We start from the raw sequence: 22132 nt of genomic DNA on the forward strand, positions 1-22132 counted from the left end.
AATCACTGCAGATGGTGACTGCAGCCATAAAATTAAAAGATGCTTACTCCTTGGAAGGAAGGTTATGACCAACCTAGACAGGATATTAAAAAGCAGAGATATTACTTTGTCAACAAAGGTCTGTCTAGTCAAGACTATGGTTTTTCCAGTAGTCATGTATGGATGTGAGAGTTGGAGTATAAAGAAAGCTGAGCACCGAAGAATTGATGCTTTTGAAGTGTAGTGTTGGAGAAGACTCTTGAGAGTCCCTTGGACTGCAGGGAGATCCAACCAGTCCATCCTAAAGGAGATCAGTCCTGGATGTTCATTGGAAGAACTGATGTTGAAGCTGAAACTCCAGTACTGTGGCCACCTGATGCAAAGAGCTGACTCATTTGAAAAGACCCTGATGCTGGGAAAGATTGAAGGCAATAGGAGAAGGGGACGACAGAGGATGAGATGGTTGGATGGCATCACCGATTTGATGGACATGAGTTTGGGTAAATTCTGGAGCTGGTGATGGACAGGGAGGCCTGGCGTGCTGTGGTTCATGGGGTTGCAAAGAGTCGGACGCAACTGAGTAACTGAACTGAACTGTGATTTCCATAAAATGTGCTTGCTTTACCATCTTTAGCCAATGTTGGCTAACATTACAGCAAGTGTTTTGTGAGTTGCTAATACTTCAGGAAGTAGTTTTTCACGATATCCTGTGTTTCTTAGTGTTCAAGGCAGCAAGTAAAGATGGACTTTAGAGGAAGTCTCAGTTAATCAATTTAAAAAGCAGTTTTGAAGGCACTTTAGTGATCTTCCCTTGGGCTTGACAGTGACAAGGCCCTTTCAACTTTGGCAGCAGCAGCGTGGCGCTGGGCAAAGAGCAGGGCCAGGGTACTGGGGGCCCTCAGCTGCAGCCCCGGCTCCGCCACTAACCCAGCAGTAACCATGGCAGTCCCTTCCCCTGGCTTGACCCTGTTCTCAATTGTAAGAAAGAGATAACACCTGTCTTTCAGGGAGATGACGAAAACCACACAATAATATGGAAAAGTGCTTTATGGGTGGGAGTGTCATGCTGAAGTGTATTTTATCAGCTCTGTGAAGGCTCTTTAAATGGCAGGGTTAGTATCCATGCCTGTGTCCCTTATCAGAAGTTGCTACTTAGTAAATGTTGAGTAATGCAGAAATATTTGCAGGCAACCTCTGTGGCCCAGAGAGATCTGCTTTTGTTGTAATTAAGACGTTCTCACACTCGTAACCTTGGTGTTCACTTTGACACAATAGGTCATGAAGGAAGGAAGGTGAAGTTGAAGTGTGTGTGGTTGGAAGAGGAGTGGCCAGGGATGTGGGCCAGGTTAGGAGGGAAGGAAGGAATGTGTACAATGTGCCATGAGGACATGCAGTTTTTGCTTTGTTCACTGCCCCGTGTCTGGTGCTCTGACTCTTGCTTGGCTCATAGAATCTGTGAATTGAATGTTAGTCGAGTGAAGTCTACAGAACAGTGCTGTATTTCCTTCATCAGTGACCACATCCTTTATTCAACATAAATGGGCAAATAAGAGTACCCCAGGTAGATATTTTAAAGCCCGTCAGTACTTTCATGGAGTGTGCAGCGTCTGCAGGGAGGTGTGCTGACACCTGGAGGACACACGCCTGTCTCGTAGGATTTACTGTTAAAGCCGTGGAGGCGGCACGGGCGCAGAATGCAGGTTCATGCGCACAGGAAGACACACAGCGAGCCCAGACAAACCCAAACCTGAGGGTCTGGAGCAGCGAAAGGGCCACGCGCGGAGATTGGGTGGCTCATGCTCGGCACCCTGACATTCTCTCATGGTTTTCAGGGAGCAGTTTTTATGGGCAGAATTTGGGGTGAGGGCTGAGGGGCATGTGGCTTTCTTCTGATTGGTTGTTGATGCGCTACTAGGGCGGTGCTTCGGGAATCTTGTTCTCTGCCTGAAGTTATCCTCTTGAGCGAGGGCCTTGGTTCTGCAGAAGAACTCAAATATATTGTTAAACATATTCCTTGAAGAGAAACCAGGATCCTGCCCCATAGATGCATTATTGGTTCTTGACTGCTCCTTTTTTTCCTGCTTCTCCTCCATTCCCTGATTAGTGACTGTTGGAACCTGTCCTTTGGTACTCAGGGAAGAAAGGTCTAGGAGGCTGAAACCTTTTCCCTGCAAACAAGAAACGAAAGACATGTAAAGAATTTGTCCCCAGGAGGCCCCCACTGGGTCCTGCTCAGTTTCGGTACCAGAAGAGAGGACATTGTGAATAGAATCCATCAGGGGAGACTTTGGGAAGAAAGTGGTCCTGGAGTTAAACCTTAAGGATGGGTAGAATTCCATCAGCTATAGCCAGTACCTTGTAGTAGCAAGGTAAAGCTTTGTGGCGAGTGTGTGTTTTAATTCAAATATGAAGTCATATCTTCTCTTTGGGTGGTGACCTCAGTGTTTGAGAGCCCCCCGTAGCCCTGGGCTGGTGGGATCTTGCATGGCTTATGGAGGCAGTTGGGGGGCAGAGGTCTGAGCACAGTCCTGCTGGTGCTTCTCGCCTCCTCCTGGGTGGGCTGGTTGAGGCGGAAGGAAGGTGGCAGGCAGAGTGCCTCCTTTTGAAGGCGACCCCTCCCTTACCCCCTGGGGAGGGTAAAATGAGCAGGTGGACTCTGACTAGGAGTTTGCTATTGCTTTCAAGCTTTTAACATGTATGAAGGTACCAAAACATGAAAATATCCTGTGAGAAGTGGGAGGCATTCTTTAGACGGAAATTAAAATACGAAACTAGTAGTCATGGGGTGTCCTGGGAATGAACTGTTAGGAACAGTGAAGAGAGAGGACTAGGTGATGCTGTGTGGGCGTGCGAGGTATCCTCTAAGGTGACCCCTAATGAGGAAACCATAATTTTGAAGTATATTCTTTTCGGGATGATGGTTAGCCCACTTTGTGAAGGTTCACTGCAAAGTGGTTGTTCACGTAGGGGAGGAGAGGAAACATGTTCTCTTCCAGAGCTGTGTTCTGTAGGAAATGAAGATCCATCGAAGGTTTGGAGACAGAGAATAACATCAGTAGGACTGTGTGTTACAAAGGGGCTTTTGGTAACAGTGAGGAGAATGGGCGGGGGAGGGACGTTGTTGTTGTTCAGTCGCTAAGTCATGTCTGACTCTTTGCAACCCCATGGACCGCAGGATGCCAGGCTCCCCTGTCCTTCACTGTCTCCTGGAGTTTGTTCAGATTCATGTCCATCGAGTGGGTGATGCCATCCAACCATCTTATCCTCTGCTATGCTCTTCTCCTTTGCCTTCAATCGTTCCCAGCATCAGGGTCTTTTCCAGTGAGTCGTCTCTTCACGTCAGGTGGCCAGAGTATTGGAGCTTTAGCTTCAGCATCAGTCCTTCCAGGGAATATTCAGGAATGATTTCCTTTAAGATTGACTGGTTTGAGTTCCTTGATGTTCAAAGGACTCCCAAGAGTCTTCTCTAGCACTACAATTCAAAAGCATCAATTCTTGGGTGCTCAGCCTTCTTTATGGTCCAACTCTCACATTTATACCTGACTACTGGAAAAACTATAGCTTTGACTATACAGACCTTTGGTTCATCATAGCTTTCATTCCAAGGAGCAAGTGTCTTTTAATTTCATGCCTGCAGTCGCCATGACCAGTGATTTTGGAGCCCAAGAAAATGAAACCTGTCACTGCTTCCACTTTTTCCTTTTCTATTTGCCATGAAGTGTTGGGACTGGATGCCAAGCTCTTAGTTTGGGGAATGTTGAGTTTTAAGCCAGCTTTTTCACTCTATTCTTTTACCCTCATCAAGAGGCTCTTTAGTTGCCTCTTCTGCTGTTTCCTTTTCTTCCTCACCCATAAACAAAGACATTTCCTGAAGTTCTCTACTCGCTTTTTTCCCTCCCAGACTAATATTTCTAGCTCTAAGGTCTCTGCTCTTCATTTGGGCAAATGCCTTCTCAGGCTGTTTGCTCAGAGGTAAAGTGCGATAGATTACATACCTGCCTCGGAGAGAGTCCTGAGACTTAAATGAGACACTGCATACTAAATTCTGCCTAAGCCTTGAAGGAAATTAAGTGCTCAATAAGGAAGCATCTAGTACATATTCCCATGCTTATGGTACTCTGTCTTTTACATATTTGTGTGTGTGTTTTATATATGTATATTATATATATATGTTTATACATATCTATATCTATATCTGGGCTTCCCTGGTGGCTCAGAGGTTAAAGCGTCTGCCTGCAATGCAGGAGACCTAAGTTCGATCGCTGAGTCAGGAAGATCCCCTGGAGAAGGAAATGGCAACCCACTCCAGTATTCTTGCCTGGAGAATCCCATGGACGGAGGAGCCTGGTGGGCTACAGTCCACGGGGTCGCTGTATCTATATCTACATATTGATGAAAACATAATCTCCCCTTTCTTTTGAAGTCTTTGAGGATTTGGTTATTATTTTTAGATCTTAAGTGTTGAGCATTGTACTTGCCCAATAAGAGTTCAGATCTTGCTCCTAACTCCTTTTGCCTGCCAGATTGATGTTTCAGGTGCCTCATTAGTCGGATGTGTGCTTGGCCTTTCTTGGGGAATGGATGAGTGACCTTCATATCCTCTCTTCTGCTTGGGAGTGAAGTGAAGTAAAAGTCGCTCAGTTGTCCAACTCTTTGCGCCCCCATGGAGTATACAGTCCATGGACTTCTCCAGGCCAGAATACTGGAGTGGGTAGCCTTTCCCTTCTCCAGAGGATCTTCCCAATCCAGGGATCGAACCCAGGTCTCCCGCATTGCAGGAGGATTCTTTACTGTCTAAACCACAAGGGAAGCCCAGGGGTCCCGTTTAAACGGCTGATTGGAGCTGGCGACTGGGAACAAAAGAGCAAACCCCGACGGTCCTGCCCCTTGTGCTGCTTACACACATTGTCTTCATTAGATGAGAAATCTAACCAGCGAGAAACCAAATTCATTTTACAGCCATCAGAATGGACGCTCAGGACTGAAGAGGGGGAAGGGATTCTTTTTATGAGAGAGAAGTGTTGTCCTGTAAATAGGCAGCCAAAACTTGGCTGATGTGACTGTTGGCGGTTGCCGGGTACTGTTGAGGCCACAAGCAGAGGAAGTGCAGTCAGGAAGCGGGGAGGCTGAGTCCTCTACAGAAAAGCAGGGCTGAAGTGTGGCAGTTTATAAACTAGGCTCGTGTTGGAATAAAGGGTGTGGGCCTGAAGACTCTGCTCCCTGGCTGTCTCCACTGCATTTTTCTTTTGGGTACCTGTTGACCATGAAAGCCTCGTAAAGGCCGAGACATAAGCAAGGGAGGGATTTTAGTGACTTTGTCATCTGTAAAATAGGATTGGGATTGAATGAGATGCCTCAATCCCCTCTAGGAGTGGGAAAACACAAGTCCTTGCAGATTCTTTGTTCCACCCCAGAATTTCCAGGACAATCTGATTCTCTGAGCCACTGCACCAATTCTAGAAGCCTGTTGAGGACAGTTGCTGGTAGACCATCCTCTAGTTGGTTTGAGGCTGTCTAAATCCTGTGGCATCACATCTGTGAGGTCTGATCGCTATTCTCTTTCTGTTGTGTAATGTCCATGTATACTTCAGAGGGCGGGAGAAGAAGGGGTGACAGAGGATGAGATGGTTGGATGGCATCACCGACTCCATGCACATGAGTTTGAGTAAGCTCCAGGAGTTGGTGATGGACAGGGAAGCCTGGCGTGCTGCAGTCCATGGGGCTGCAACGAGTCAGACATGACTGAGCAGTTGAACAGACTGATACTTCAGTATTGCGGGTTTTGCTAGAAATAATATAACATTGTAAAATCCAAAGGCAATTCTCTTTCTGTGGTTGATGTTTCAATACTCCCATCTCTCAGTGTTCAGTGTTGAGCTGCATGTGAGTTTTTTCTGGTTGGTCGTCTCATGATTTGAACACTGTTCTTCCAAGTGATGTGATGTTATCCTCTCTTTCCAGCTATTGTAGATGATGAAAGACTCTCTGCAGAGGAGATGGATGAGAGGAGGCGGCAGAATATCGCTTATGAATATTTGTGTCACCTGGAGGAAGCCAAAAGGTAAGAGTCAGACTTGGTCTATTTGTGCCCCTTCTCTTAGAGATGAGCTTTGGGTACTATATTTTTAATAACTCATTTGCAGCCTTGTTAGGACTAAGGTAATGGGAGAAGAATCAACCTGTGTGTTGTCAGTGGAAGAATTGAGAAAAAGTTGCTCCCACAGCCAGCATCAAGGCACTAGGGAGGCAGATGTTCCTTTTTCTTCCTCAGAGCCTCCCAGGAAATCTCTTGGAAAATTACAGATTATTTTAAAATTTCTCGTCTCTCTGGCATGGATGTTGGGGGAGCTGCAGAGACTTAAACCAACTTCCTTTTCCTCAGAGTATCCTCAGATCTTTTTCCCAACCCTACCCCAGTGATTATAATTATCACTATTATTATTAATTAATGTGTAATTATATATTCCTACATGCCCACAGCATGTTGGACTGAAGTCCATTGCTCACTAAGCTAGATGGCAGGTTTATGACAGCAGTCTCCTTTTTAACTCATGGGTGTGTGATCACTGAAGGTATGTTGTCTCTGAAAATTGCACTGACTCTTTCAGACTTTTCATATTACAAGGAAATGTTGGCTTCTCCAAGGAGAAAGTGAAGATAAAGAAAGTATTTACACTTAGGCCTCTGTATCAGGGGAATCAGAACTTTGTCCTTTGCTGGGTGCATACTGCAATGCCCGGATGCCTTGAGGTAGATTCTGACTTAATGCTTTGCACTGTGATCAAGCAACAGTATTGTTCCGTGGACAGATAGGTTTCAGCTCTTATCTCTGTAGAAAATAAACCTGGAGTTAATGGTCGTTGGTGTTAATTATCTCTGATCACTTATACATAACTACCTACAGAGCTCAAAGAATGAGGATTTTCATCAGTACTTTGTAGAAGAACATCCAGTGACACATGCACTAATTTGGCCTCAAAATTGCTTACAAGGGGGTTTTCCAGGATTGTTTAATGTTTTCACAGTGCCTTTTAGCTCTAAGCTCTAAAGACTAAGTTTTAAAGGTTATTTAACATGTCTGGAAGTTGACAGGTTGCAAGTCACTGAAGACTCACTGTATGTCTAAGATTATTAAAAACATGCTTTTAGCCAAATTGTGGCTCCAGTTAGATAAGGATAGGGATTCACAGACATTCAAAATAAGCATACTTTCAATGAAAAAGTTTCAGGAGAGTTAGTGGAAACTTCTTCCTGATACACACTGTCCGTTCTAGGTTTTTGCCTCCAGGCTTCTAGAAGTGGGGAGCAGTGTCACACAGAGGAAAAGCTGTCTGACTGGGAGTCAGTAGACTGGATTTTCTGGTCTCAGCTTCACCATTTCTGAACTCTGTGACCTTGGACAGGTCAACCCTGTGGGAAGTTCAGTTTTGTCTCCTCTGTGCTGCTGCTGCGGCTAAGTCACTTCAGTTGTGTCCGAGTGTCCGACTCCGTGCGACCTCATAGACGGCAGCCCACCAGGCTCCCCCGTCCCTGGGATTCTCCAGGCAAGAACACTGGAGTGGGTTGCCATTTCCTTCTCCAGTGCATGAAAGTGAAAAGTGAAAGTGAAGTCGCTCAGTCATGGTCGACCCTCAACGACCCCATGGACTGCAGACTTCCAGGCTCCCCTGTCCATGGGATTTTCCAGGCAAGAGTACTGGAGTGGGGTGCCATTGCCTTCTCTGTGTCTCCTCTCTAATGGGATGATAAAGATGTTACCACTACCTGCCCTACTTACTTAATGGATTTTTTTCCCCCTAAAAATCGACTAAGAAGGTTGTAAGTGTTCTTTAACCTGTAGTGCCAGTCAGGTGTATGGTGATAACAAGCATAGTTTTCTCCTGAATGTATCAAAGTGGTATCAGGATAGCTTGGAAGCTTGTCATCTTCTTTACTGTTTTCAGAATTGTGTACTTAAATTTTAGTTTCAAAAAGTCAGCATAACAATTAGCTTAAGTTCTTTGAAACTGAAAGAATAGATGGTAAAATACACAGTTTTTCCTTTAAGATGGTTTTCCTAAACTTACCTTGCAAGTAGAGGTTTAGATGTAATATGTATTTATGAATCTTTTATTAATATCTGAACATTTCTTGTGACTTTCTGGGAAGTTGCTTTTTGGTTATGGAATATGTAAAAATTATGTGCCTAGTAATACATGTGCTGTGATTTCAGAAAGCAGAGTATACAGAATTCTGATGGCCCTAAACTCAAAACATAAATGGAGTGAGTTAGTCTCTGTTCAAAAAGTTATTTATTTGAGATAGTTTATTGCCTGATTCTCTTACACTGTTAATGCATTAGGCATTTATTATATTGGATGTATTATAGTGCGTGCATGTGTGTGTTCCTGTGAGTGTAGTTGCTTTAGAATATTGAATTTCCATTGAATGGTGTACTTAGAATGTGAAAATTTAGCCAGGAACTGTTTCTTGTTTATTTCAGTTGAACTGACTTTGGTGTATTTTAACTAGAAATGTGTTGGGTTCTGTATTTTTGCCTCTATTTTTCTTTCCAGAGGTGAGAACGGGTAGGATATTTAGCTTATATGTCCTGTAACTCAAAATTTTTTAAATTTCAGAATTGTTAGAGTCCAATAGATATATCTTCGATTTTAGTTTTAATAATTTCAAGATTCTATAATTGTTAATCTCAGACCATTTAAAAGTGCTTCATTCAGAGGGGATATCACTGCCAGTCTTATAGAAATAAAAAGGATGTTGACAGAATGTTATAAATGATTATATGCCAATGGATTGGTTAACCTAGATGAAATGTACTGTCTCCTAGAAAGACACAAACTACTAAAACGGACTCAAGAAGAAATTTTAAAAACTAAATCTTAGATGTAAAACAAGTAAAAAAAAATTGAGTTAGTACTCAAAAAAAAACTTCCCACTCTTTCAAAAAATGTGAGAGGAGGGAACACTTCCTAACTCTTTCTGTTGAGACCAGTATTACTCTGACACCAAAACCAGACAAAGATACCTCAATAAAACCTTAGACCAATATCCTTTATGAATACAAATACAAAAATTCTCAACAAACTCAAACTGAGTTCAGCAACATATGAAAAGGCTTATATACCACCAAGTGGGATTTATCCTAGGAATGCAAGCCTAGTTCAACCTAATAACCATTTGATCAAGACAATTCAGTGGGGGAAAAAAAGCAGTCTTTCAACAAACGATGCTGAGACAGCTGGATGTACACCTGCATAAAAATCAATGTAGATCCCTACCTCACACCATACAAAAATTATCTTAAAATGGTTTATTATGATAATTAAAATGTTATGATAATTATAATGGTTTGTTATGATAATTAAAATTTACCACAGCTGTAAATCTCTTAGAAGAAAACAGAAGTAAATCTTTGCAACCTTGAGTTTTTGAGTCAGTGGTTTTTGAGACAACACCAAAAGCCCAAGCCAAAAAAAAAAAAGAAAAAAGATTAATTAGACATCATGAAAATTAAACCTTTCTTGATTCAAAGGGATACCACCAAGAAACTAAAAAGACTACCCATGGAATGGGAAAAAATATTTGCAAATCATATACTTACTAAGTGACTTATATTCAGAATATATAAAGAACTCATAACTCAACATAAAAAGTAAGTAGCCTAGTTTAAAAATGGCCCAAGTTTCTGAATAGACATTTTTTCCAAATCAGATACACAAATGAACCATAAGAACAGGACAAGATGCTTAACATCAGTCTTTAGGGAAATGCAATTTAAAACCACAATGAGATACCATTTCATGCTAGGATAGCCATAATCAAAAAGAATTGTTTGCAAGGATGTAGAGAGATTGGAACCCTTATACATTTCTGGTTGGCTTGTAAAATGGTGGAGCTACTTTGTAAAATAGTCTGGCAGCTCCTCAAAAAATTAAATACAGAGTTACCATTTGGTCCAGCAATTCCACCACTAGGTATATCCCCAAGAAAATTGAAAACCCATGTCCATATAAAAACCTTCACATAAATGTTCACTGAAGTGTTATTCATTAGAGCAGAAAGTAGAAACAGCTCAAATGTCTATCTACTGATGAATGAATAAACAGTCATCCATAGAATGAAGCATTCCTCAGCTATAAAATAAATATAAGCAAATCAAATTTAACAATGTATAAAAAGAACTATATGAATCACAACCAAGTGGGGTTTATCCAAGGTTTGCAAGGCTGGTTCAGCATTTGAAAATCAATTAAATGTGCTCTATCACATCAACAGTCTAAATAAGAAAAATCATGTGATTATATCAATAGATGCAGAAAAAGCATTTGACAAAATCCAGCACCTATTTATGATAAAAATTCTTAGGAAAGTTGGAATATAGGGAAACATCCTCAACTTGAGAAAGACTATTAATAAAAAACCCTACAGCTAACATCAGACTGCTTGGTGAGAAGCTTACAACTTTCCTACTAAGATTAGGGGCAAGGCAAAGATATTCCCTCTAACCACTCCTTTTCAGCTTTATAGTGGAAGTTTTAGCTAATGCAATAAAACAAGAAAAGGAATAAAAGCTATAGGGTTTGAAAAGGAAGATTAAAAACTATCTTTGTTTGCAGATGACAAGATTGACAGTATAGAAAATCTGAAAGAATAATAAAAGAATCCTGGAACTAATAAGCAGTTAGAGAAAGCTTGCAGGATACAAGGTTAACATATAAGTCAGCTGCTTTCCTATGTACCAGCAATTAACAACTAAACACCATTTACATTAGCATCCCCCAAAATGAAATGTTTAGGTATCAGTTCAGTTGCTTAGTCGTGTCTTGACTCTTTGCGACCCCATGGACTGCAGCAGCCCAGGTTTTCCTGTCCTTCACCAGCTTCTGGAGCTTGCTCAAACTCATGTCCATAGAGTCAGTGATGCCATCCAACCATCTCATCCTCTGTTGTCCCCTTCTCCTACTGCCTTCAATCTTTCCCAGCATCAGAGTCTTTTCCAGTGACTCAGTTCTTCACATCACATGGCCAAAATCCTGGAGTTTCAGCTTCAGCATCAGTTCTTCCAATGAATATTTAGGACTGATTTCTTTTAGGATGGACTGGTTGGATCTCCTTGCAGTCCAAGGGACTCTCAAGAGTCTTCTCCAACACCACAGTTCAAAAGCATCAATTCTTTGGTGCTCAGCTTTCTTTATAGTCCAACTCTCACATCCATACATGACTACTGGAAAAACCATAGCTTTGACTAGACAGACCTTTGTCAGCAAAGTAACGTCTCTGCTTTTGAATATGATGTATAGGTTGGTCATAGCTTTATGTTTAGGTATAAATTTAGCAAAATATAGACAAGATCTATATTAGGAAAAGCACAAAACTCTGATGAATGAAATCAAAGAACCAAATAAACTGATAGTCCATATTCATGGATAGGAAGACTCAATATTGTCAAGGTAGTTCTTCCCAACTTGATCTATAGATACAATGCAGTCCTACTCAAAATCCCTGAAAGTTATTTTGTGGATATCAACAACCAGGTTCTAAAGTTTACAGGGAGAAGCAAAAGATCTAGAATAGCCAACACTATTGAAGGAGAACAAAGTTGGAGGAATGATGCTCCGTGACTTGAAACTTAATGTAAAGCTGCAGTAATCAAGACAGTGTGGCACTGGTGGAAAAAATGGGCAAATAGATCAGTGGGCTAGAACTGCGAGCACAGAAATGCCTGTAGATGCAGTCACTTGAACTTTGACAAAGGAGCAAAGCAGTACAGTGGAGCAAAGATGGTCTTTTCAACACATGGTGCTGGGACAACTGGACATCCACATACAGGCAGTGCATCCAGACACAGACCTTGCATGCTTCACCGAAATGGGCTCAGGTGGATCAGATGTGCATGTAAAATGCACAACTGTAAAACTGAGAGGATGATGGAGAAAACCTAGATGAACTTGAGTATGGCAAAGGCTTTTAAGACATAGCACTAATGTCATGATCCATGAAAGAAAGCATTGGTAAGCTGGTAAAAATGAATTTAATTTTAAATTCATTGAATTTAAAAGTTTCTGCTCAACAACAGACAATGTCAATAGAATAAGAAGATAAGTCACAGACTGGGAGAAAGTATTTGCAAAAGACATACCTGATAAAGGAATGTTATCAAAGATGCATAAAGAACTCTTCAACCCCAACAATCAGAAAACAACCTGATTAATAAATGGCAAAAGACCTTAGATGACACCTCACCAGAGAAGATACACAGATGGCAAATACACATAGGAAAAGGTGCTCCACAGCATATGTCATCAGGGAAATGGAAAATAAAATGACAGAACACCCCTACACACCTACCAGAATGACCAGAATCTGAACAACGACAACACCAAATGCTGTCAAGGATGTGGAACACCAAGAACTCTCATTTGTGGAAACGCAAAATGGTGCAGCCACTTTGGAAGACAGTTTCTTGCAAAACTAAACATTCTCACCATTTGTTGTTGTTCAGTTGCTAAGTCATGTCCAAGTGTGACCCCATGGACTGCAGCACGCCAGCTTCCCTGTCCTTCACCATCTTCTGGAGTTTGCTCAAACTCATGTCCGTTGAGTTGGTGATGCCATAGAAACCATCTCATCCTCTGTTGTCCCCTTCTCCTCCTGCCCTCAATCTTTCCCAGCATCAGGGTCTTTCCCAATGAGTCGGTTCTTCTCATCAGGTAGCCAAAGTATTGGAGTTTCAGCTTCAGCATCAGTCCTTCCAATAAATATTCAGGATGACTGGTTTGATCTCCTTGCAGTCCAAGGGACCCTCAAGAGTCTTCTCCAGCACCACAGTTCAAAAGCATCAATTCTTTGGCTCTCAGCCTTCTTTATGGTCCAACTCTCACATCCATACATGACTCCTGGAAATGTATGTCTAGCTTTGACTATTACAGACCTGTGTTGGCAAAGTGATGTCTCTGCTTTTTAATATGCTGTCTAGGTTTGTCATAGCTTTTCTTCCAAGGAGCAAGCATCTTTTAATTTCATGGCTGCCGTTACCATCTGCAGTGATTTTTGAGCCCAATAAAATAAAATTAATTCTTACCATATCATCCAGAAATTGTGCTCCTTCTGTGTTTACCCAGTGGAATGAAGGCTCTGTTCACACAGAATGCTACACAGGGACGTGTATAGAAGCTTTTTTCTTAATAGGCACAACTTGGAAGCAGCCACGATGTCCTTCAGTTGGTGAATGGATAAATGAACTTTGGTACATCCAAACAACAGAATATTATTCAGCACTAAAAAAAAAGAAACTATCAAGCCATGAAAAGTCTCAGAGGAACTTTACATGCATATTATGATGTGAAAAGTGCTTATCTAAAAAATCTGCATACTATATGACTCCACGTATATGATATTCTGGAGAAGGCAGAACTGTGGAGACAGTAAAAATATTAGGAAAATGAGTATGGGAACACAGAGGACTTTTTAGGACAGTAGGAATATTCTGTGAGATACCACAATGGTAGATAAGTGTCATGATTTGTCCAAAGCCACAGAATGTATGGAAACAAGAGTGAACTTTAATGTTACTGTGAACTTTGGGTGGTTGTCAGTACAGGTTATTTTGTGGATATGAACTTGGGTGATTGTCATTATGAAAGTGAAAGTCGCTCAGTCGTGTCCAACTCTTTGCGACCCCATGGATATACAGTCCATGGAATTCTCCAGGCCAGAGTACTGGAGTGGGTAGCCTTTCCCTTCTCCAGAGGATCTTCCCAACCCAGAGACCCAACCCAGGTCTCCCACATTGCGGGCAGATTCTTTACCAGCTGAGGCGCCAGGGAAGCCCAAGAATACTGGAGTGGGTAGCCTATCCCTTCTCTGGTGGATCTTCCCGACCCAGGAATTGAAGCGGGGTCTCCTGCATTGCAGGTGGATTCTTTACCAACTGAGCTATCAGGGAGGCCTGATTGTCAATATAGGTTCATCAATTCAAGTGAATGTTCCATGCAGGTGGAGGATAGTGATACTGTGAGGGGCCTGGGGCGTGTCTGGGGGCAGGGGATATGTGGGAAATCTGAGTACCTTCCCCTCAGTTTTGCTGTGAACCTAAAACAGTAGTCTTAAAAAACAAAGAAGGAAGTATTGCTACATATTTACAGCATGGGTGGACCTCAAGACTATGCTGAATGAAAGAAGCCAGACACCAAGGGCCACATCCATTGTTATGATGCCGCTTATATGAAATGTCTAGAATCGGCACATCCTTAGAGACAGAACGTAGACTTGTGGTTGCCTAGGGCTGGCAGGATTGAGGGGTTTGGGGACTGATGCTCATGGTGTGAGTGTTTTTGGCCAGGACTAAAATCTTCTAAGGTTGATTGCGGCGATGGTTGCACAATGCTGTGAGTGTACTAAAAACCACTGGATTGTTTTCAGTCAATTGAAAGAGTCAAATGTATGTAAATTATATCTCATTAAAGCTCTTGTTAAAGAAAAGTTCCCTTGCTCTGCCTGGCTTGGAGAGGTCCTTAGAAAACTGTGAAATACAATATTTAGCAGATAAAATGCACACAGAAGGTACTCCAAACACACATGAGATGTCTAAACGCTACTCATTTTTCAGGGTTTTTTTTTTGTAGCATCCATTGTGTACAAACAGGCAGAATAGGGTCACTTCGAGAGATGGTAGCTCACACAAGCTAATAACACTTACTCAAAAAAAGCTCACTGCTGTGAGGTTAAAGCTTTTACTCATGGGTTTGAAATTCTGTCCTTCACTTATGTTCGCTGTATTCATCTCTCTGTGTGTGTGCATAGGTGTCTCCCCATATTTAGCCCACTGTCTTCCTAAATCCCCCTCACGTATTCACGTCTCTGTTCCACCATCAGTCCACTGCCGGCTTCCAGCATCACTTGCTAGATTACTATGATGGTCTCTGATTGGTTTCCCCACTCCTCTGGTTGCTTCAGTCCTTTATCAGATGAATCTTCAAAATTCTGATTAGTTTAAAACCTTCTAGTGGTTTCTTAATACTCTGAGGATGAAACCCAAACTCCTGTGGGGACTCACAGGCTCTGCATAGTCCAATCCTTACAGCGTCTCCTGTTTGATCCTGAGCCCATTCCCTATTGCTGTATCTTCCAGCTACATTCACCCCCCTTCATTTCAGTGTTCTCTCCTACACAGGATGTTTGCACTGTGTTAATCCTGTTTCCTCTTCTTTATCGAGTGAAACTCTGCTCTGTCTTCAGATGGTGGTGGTTGTTGGTTTAGTCGCTAAGTCATGTCCGATTCTTGCGACGCCATGGACTGTGGCCTGCTAGGCTCCTCTGTCCATGGGATTTCCCAGGCAAGACTACTGGAGTGGGTTGCCATTTCTTTCTCCAGGGGATCTTCCCAACCCAGGGATTGAACCTGGGTCTCCTGCATTGCAGCCTGGTTCTTTACTGACTGAGTCACCATGGCAGCTCACTTTTTTCAGGAAATCCTTCTCTGACATCCCCATCTCTGACATCTGAATCAAATAACCCAGTTACAAGCTCTCAGTGACATTGTATCTCCTCCATATTTGAATGAATTACTTAGTGCCCAGCACTGAATTTTTGTTACTGATGAGGGTTGATTGTATTCTATTTCCTGTATGTTTTAGTTCTCCTAGAGGTAACAAGTAAGGTATGAATTAGATTCATGGTAGATAGGATTATAGATGATTGGCTAGACTGCCAACCTGGAGGTCAAATTTGGTATTTGTCTCAGTGGAAAATTCTCTGTTACAATCAGATGGTACAAATTCTTCCTGCCCTATACGTGACCTGCTGAATTATGTGTGCCTGAGTGCCAAGTTGCTCAGTCATGTCTGACTCTGTGTGACCCCATGGACTGTAGCCCGCCAGGCTTCTCTGTCCATGGGATTCCCCAGGCGAGAATACTGGAGTGGGTTGCCGTGCCCTCATCCAGAGGATCTTCCTAAAACAGGGATCAAACCCAAGTCTCTTAGACCTCCTGCATTGGCAGACAAGTCCTTTACCATTAGCACCACCTGGGAAGCTCCTACTGAGTTAAAAGACTAGCAATTCTAGTTAATTTAATGCCACCACAGTAAACTAGAAGGTATCCAGAAAAGAGTAGAGGGTATTTTTCAATGAATGAATGAATGAAGAGAAGAAGAGTAGCTTGTGTATTAAAATGCTTGTGTGTGGCTAAAATTTTTGCTCATAGTTTATAAAATTCTGAAGTCTATACATATAGACTTCTTAAGTTTAAGAGGTTAAAAGTTTAAGAATTTATTAGTATTTTGAGACTTAAGTTTAAATGACTAATATTAATGGCAGTGAAGGGAAAATGAAAGATATTTTTAGAGCATATCTCAAAAAAGAGAGATGATTCCTTTATGAAGTGGCTCTTCCCTCCAGGAGCTATGTTTCTGTACAGGCTAAAGGATTTAGATGATGTCTTGGAGAGCTAACCCTAACTGTGTCAGGAGGCAGAGGATGTCTGGCATATGCATTAGTTATCCATGACTGTGTAACAGCTTACTCTCAAACTCGGTGACTTAGAACAGCAAATAGTTATCTGCATTTTGTGTGTGTGTGGCTGCATTTGGTAGCATGTGGGATGTCAGTTCCCTCACCAGGGGATGGAACCTGTGCCCCCTGTAGTGCAAGCACCGACTTTTTACCACTGGACTGCCAGGAACAGCCTTATCTCACAACTTTTGGGAGTTAGGAATCTGCAGAGCTTCCTGGGTCCCCTGGCTCTGTGTCCCTGTGGTCCTCTCGGGATTCAAGCAGGGCAGACCCTCTTCCAAGCGCACACGGCATTCACCTAGTCCTCCTGTGCTTTGCCAGAGGCTTCGCTTGCCCTCCGGGCCCTCCCTAGGGCAGCTCACAGCCTGGCACTAGCTTCCATCAGAGTGAACGAGCCAGAAAGGGCACGTACAGTGAAAACCAGTCTTGTAACCTGTTCTCAAAAATGATGGCCTGGAGTTTGCTGTATTTTATTCATTAGAATCAAGTTACTAAATCCATCTTGTGTTCAGCGGGAGAAGGATTACACAAAGGGATGAATTCAAGAGGGTGAAGATCACTGGGGGCCCCCTTAGACACTGCCTTCTCCAGGGTATGTACATAGCCTTTTGAAACTGACCCTGGAAAGGGTACTTCGGAGGGGGAGGATAGATTTTGTTACTGTCAGAAACCCAGTCGGGACTTAGATGATGATTTGGTCTAAATGATTACGGTACCAAGGTGATTTATGCTTTGATTTTTGGGAATTGTGAGCCATCTTAAACTAAATTGTACATTCCTCTACCATATTAAATAATACTATATGGATTTTTAGGTAAGCCCTAAAAGCTAACTTGATAGCTTCTTTGCTATGTGAATTTTGCTGGCATGGGGTTGTGCAGACATGCACAGGCTTTGAAAAATTCTCTCTGGTGCTGGAACATCTCACTGTTTAAAGGAGTTGCTTTTCCAAAAGAATACTGCTGAGTAGATTTCATATTAATCTCTGCAAAATACATTTGAATATATTTGAAAATAAGTCTATTTTACAAACTTCAGTTCTTCAGTTTTTTAGGACAACTGTGCAAAATTTAAGATGGTGGATTCTCTTTGGGGATTGAGGAAGGAAATTCAGCTGGAGCTGTTATGAAGGTCAGGAAACGGAGAGGGAATCTTGGCAAGAAATGGAAAGGGAGTTTGCAAATTGCAGTTGAGCAAGTAATTATGAATGGGGCTGCTATTCTGTTTCCCAAGAAAAGTTCCTGAAATATAATATTCCTTTTTTAAGGAAAAGAGAAAAATGCATACAAATCTTTTGCCGTGCTTACTTTTTCTGTCTTACCTCTGAAAATAAACAAAGCAAAAAAGCCTTGCCTCTGTGATGGGCTTGTTTAGAAATATTATCTTCAAAGAGCTCTTTCTGTGAGCTAAGCTGTTCTTTGTATTAGCGAGTCTGGGACAGTTTTGTGTGTGCCCTGGAAAGGAAACAAAACACGGGTGTGATTCCTTTTGTGTCAGTGCTTACAACTCAGATACCAAGAGGACACCTCATTGATTAGATCAAGCCTCTAGTGCTGGCCTTACCTAGTCCTGAGCTGGAGAATCAGCTCTGAAAGGAGAAATGTTGCAAATGTTGAAGCAAGAGAGAGCCTTGAGTTGGGGATTGCTTCACTCTGAGTATATATGATTACATATGGGAAATAGATGGGGAAACAGTGTCAGACTTTATTTTGGGGGGCTCCAAAATCACTGCAGATGGTGACTGCAGCCATGAAATTAAAAGACGCTTGCTCCTTGGAAGGAAAGTTATGACTAACCTAGATAGCATATTCAAAAGCAGAGACATTACTTTGCCACCAAAGGTCTGTCTAGTCAAGGCTATGGTTTTTCCAGTGGTCATGTATGGATGTGAGATTTGGATTGTGAAAAAAGCTGAATGCTGAAGAATTGATGCTTTTGAACTGTGGTGTTGGAGAAGACTCTTGAGAGTCCCTTGGACTGCAAGGAGATCCAACCAGTCCATTCTAAAGGAGATCAGCCCTGGGTGTTCTTTGGAAGGACTGATGCTAAAGCTGAAACTCCAGTACTTTGGCTACCTCATGCGAAGAGTTGACTCACTGGAAAAAACTCTGATGCTGGGAGGGACTGGGGGCAGGAGGAAAAGGGGACGACAGAGGATGAGATGGCTGGATGGCATCACCGACTCGATGGACGTGAGTCTGAGTGAACTCCGGGAGTTGGTGATGGACAGGGAGGCCTGGCGTGCTGTGATTCATGGGGTCGCAAAGAGTCAGACACGACTGAGCGACTGAACTGAACTGAACTTTAAGAAAGCAAGCTCCGAGGGTTGGTGATGGGCAGGAGAGCCTGGCGTGCTGCAGCCCATGGGGTCACAAAGAGTCAGACACGACCGAGTGACTGAACTGACTGACTTTAATAAAAAGAATCTTTGGACTAGAGATGCTTTAGAGAATCCCCTGGACTTTCTCCGCTCTTTTGGACCTTACTTTCTTTATTCCTAAGGATGCTGCCCATGACTGTGTTCATAAGCAAAGCTAATAGGAACTTGGAATTGGGAGGGCAGGATCTTTCTTGGTAATCAGTTTATTAAGAGACATGTTGTTGCTCTATACAGAACATTAATGAAATTTTAAGGAATTCTTAATTGTATTTTCAAACCATAAATAGCTTTCATGTTTCTGTGGTAATTCATTCCTCCTTCATCCTCCTTATCCTCTCCCTGGCTCTACCCTCACCTCCACTGTCCAGGGGGTCAAGATGAAGTTGCTCCGTGCAGTGGTTGGCAGGCTAGTGGGCTGGGGGCTGGGGGCTAGGGGCAGGCACAGCTGAGTTGAGAGTAGGGGCCCTTTTCAGGGTCTGTCTTCTAGGAGGGGAGGGCCTGCCTCTGAGGACTGATCTGTCTGGGGCTGCTTTCTAACCAGCTGACCTCAGAAGTCAGGCTGGAGAGACTCAAGACCTTTCTGGTAGGCCAGGACTGGTCCCACCAAGGCACATCCTAGAGGTAGGGAGAGGGAGTAACCTGTGAGAAGAAGGGGGTCGTCAGGGGTAGCCTGGGAGACACTGAGACTCAGTAGGGTGTCTCCTTGGAAGCGCCCTCCCTAGAGAAGGAAATGGCCAACCACTCCAGTATCCTTGCCTGGAAAATCCCACGGACCAAGGAGCCATGGTCTTTGCGACCATAGAGTCACGGAGAGTCGGGCATGACTGAGCGACTAATACACACACGTGGAAGCTCCCTGGTGCCTCAGATGGTAAAGAATCTGCTTGCAACGCAGGAGACACGGGTTCTATCCCTGGGTGGGGAGGGTCCTCTGAAGAAGGAAATGGCAACCCACTCCAGTGTTCTTGTCTGGAGAAGTCCATGGACAGAGGATCCTGGTGGACTACAGTCCATGGGGTCACAAAGAGTCGGCCACAACAGCGCAACCAACACTGGAACGGAACCAGAGGAGTCAGGGTAAAGGCAGCCCTGCCTACCAGGGTGTGGAGCTTGCGCTGGAGCCTTGGGGACTGAGGTTCAGCTGGGCGGTGTCCAGGGAATGTGGAGCTGGAGTTGGAGGCGCAGACTTTAAGGTTGTAAAGGGAGAAGCCGAAGGCTTTGACGTGTGACTGGATTTAGGGATCAGAGGAGCTCAGAGGTCAAATGCCTTGGGGCAGACGTAGGCGTTGCTTATCTGACTCAGCAGGAAGCATTGTGTGGTTGCTATCAGCCAAGCCCAGGGTTGGGACCCAGAGCTGGGAGACTTTTTTGCTTTTAATTTCACATATTTTGTGCTCTAGCCTTGGGTATATCTTGGAAAGGTGCCAGACAGGTGTGATCTGACAAGTGAAAGGATACTTTCTCAGAGCACAGGTATTTTTTAAATACAAATAATCAATATGAATCTTCTCCAGCCAAGGAGAAGTTTAGCAACTGACATCTGATCCCAGAGTTCACATTTGGTTCTCAGGCTTTTGAAGTTGGAAAGCTGGGAGGTATTTGGAATTCTCCATGGTCTCAAACATTCCTTCCTGCAGGGGTTATCATCACACAGAGTCTCCAATCACCAGGTGTGGTGCCTGGAGCACTCAGTTTACACGGGGTTATCCCCATTTTATAGATGGAAAAACTGAGCCCTGGAAGAACTTAAGTAATTTTTCTAAGGTCATGATCAGCTGGCGACATAAACTATATTCCAATTCAGATCTGTCTGACTTCAAAACCTGTGTGCTTAAAAAAACAAACACTGTCTCATGTCTTTATTTCTTAATGTGTTTTGATCATGTCCTCACTGTAAGTTCAAAACTTTGGTTTGTGTGATCTTGGTTTCTAGGTTCTATGTGGACTAACTTTGTTCTCACTCTTGATCACTTCTCACTATCTGAGTTTAGGTAGAATTATCAAAATATAGCCATTGTCTTTATGTTTTCCTTTTTCTTTCTCTTCTTTTCCCTTTTCTGTTGGCTGCTTGCTTGCTTTTGTTTTAACTGTGACTACTGCCAGTAGTTTGTTCTGGGGAGAATTTACCTTGTGGTCTCCACCCATTCGTCCTTGTCTTTTCTCTGTCTCTCTTCTATCCACCTTCTTAACGTTTTAGTAGGAATTTACACTGTTCAGTGGTGTAGGTTTTATTCTCACTCAAGACAGTTTGGTGCATCTTTCCTCTCGGTTGTGTCTGGATTCTACATTCAACTTACCATTCGTCTTCTTGGTTCTGCTGCTGTTTTGACTGGTTTGAGAGAATGCTTTGCTTTTTTGTTGAGACATCAAAAGGTATGAAGAGCCAACACCACTGAGGTCTCTTCCTTCCTGTATGAACCTCCCCACCCGAGGCTGCCTCATGCTGTGATGCTCAAAAGTCAGAGAACAGTGTCATCATTCAAGAGATAGAGGGACTCCAAGCAAGGCCGGTGGGGGCCAAATAACTGCACACCCTTATTATAGAATGATTTTTTTCTTGCATTTTTAAGACAGTCTTCCATTGCCTTTTGGGTCTGAACACTTGTTTTCTTCTAAGAGTGCAAATCCTGATTTTGTATTCAGGGACCCTGAGGTGCAGAGAAGTTTGTCAACTCATGATTCTATGGTAGAATTAGTGGCAGATTTGAGATTAGTATAAAGATGTCCTGGCTGTTGACAACTCTTTTCTCCCATGATTCTAAGTCATATTGATCAGAAAAAGTATTCATTGAAAGTTCAGTGGTGAAATACATGGAAATAAAGTTGAATATTAAGCTTGTTGTTTGGTAAATTCAGTTTGTTTTTAGTGAAACATTGAATTCTTAGTACGGAGGAATTAGCTGTGTGTACATTTTTGTCATATATCTTTCATTTTTGCTGAGAAACTTGAACCTGTTTAGGTGCTAGAATATGAATTCAAGAATTCACAGTTCTTGTCATTTCCATACTCTCCTCTTTCAGTCTTGCTTGGCTTAAGTGTTGATTGATTGGTTTGTTTTTTTTTTCTTTCAAATAATTTGTAATATCTAGCTGTTCCTTCTTCCAGCATTTCACAGGGCAAAAGAAGAGGCAGCTCCATCATCTGAGTGAGAGAATGAGTTTGGACAGTGATTCTAAATTCAGTTACCACTTACATTGGGTTCACAGAGGTATGCGTGTAAATTCAGGCTTCTGAGGTTTGCTCCAGACCCTGTAAATCCA

At 42.7% G+C, this 22132-nt stretch overlaps 1 protein-coding gene across 1 annotated transcript in view; it reads left to right on the plus strand.

Moving 5' to 3' along the window:
* IQGAP2 (IQ motif containing GTPase activating protein 2) overlaps positions 1–22132 on the plus strand; it is a 330456-nt gene that overhangs the window by 63099 nt on the left and 245225 nt on the right. Inside the window, exon 2 of the mRNA XM_010847615.1 lies at positions 5941–6040. Within this exon, the coding sequence (XP_010845917.1) occupies positions 5976–6040 (65 nt within the window). The 5' untranslated portion in view covers positions 5941–5975. The remainder of the gene's footprint in view (positions 1–5940; positions 6041–22132) is intronic.

Source organism: Bison bison, unplaced genomic scaffold (assembly GCF_000754665.1).
Source record: "Bison bison bison isolate TAMUID 2011002044 unplaced genomic scaffold, Bison_UMD1.0 scf7180017864252, whole genome shotgun sequence".
NCBI lineage: Eukaryota > Metazoa > Chordata > Mammalia > Artiodactyla > Bovidae > Bison > Bison bison.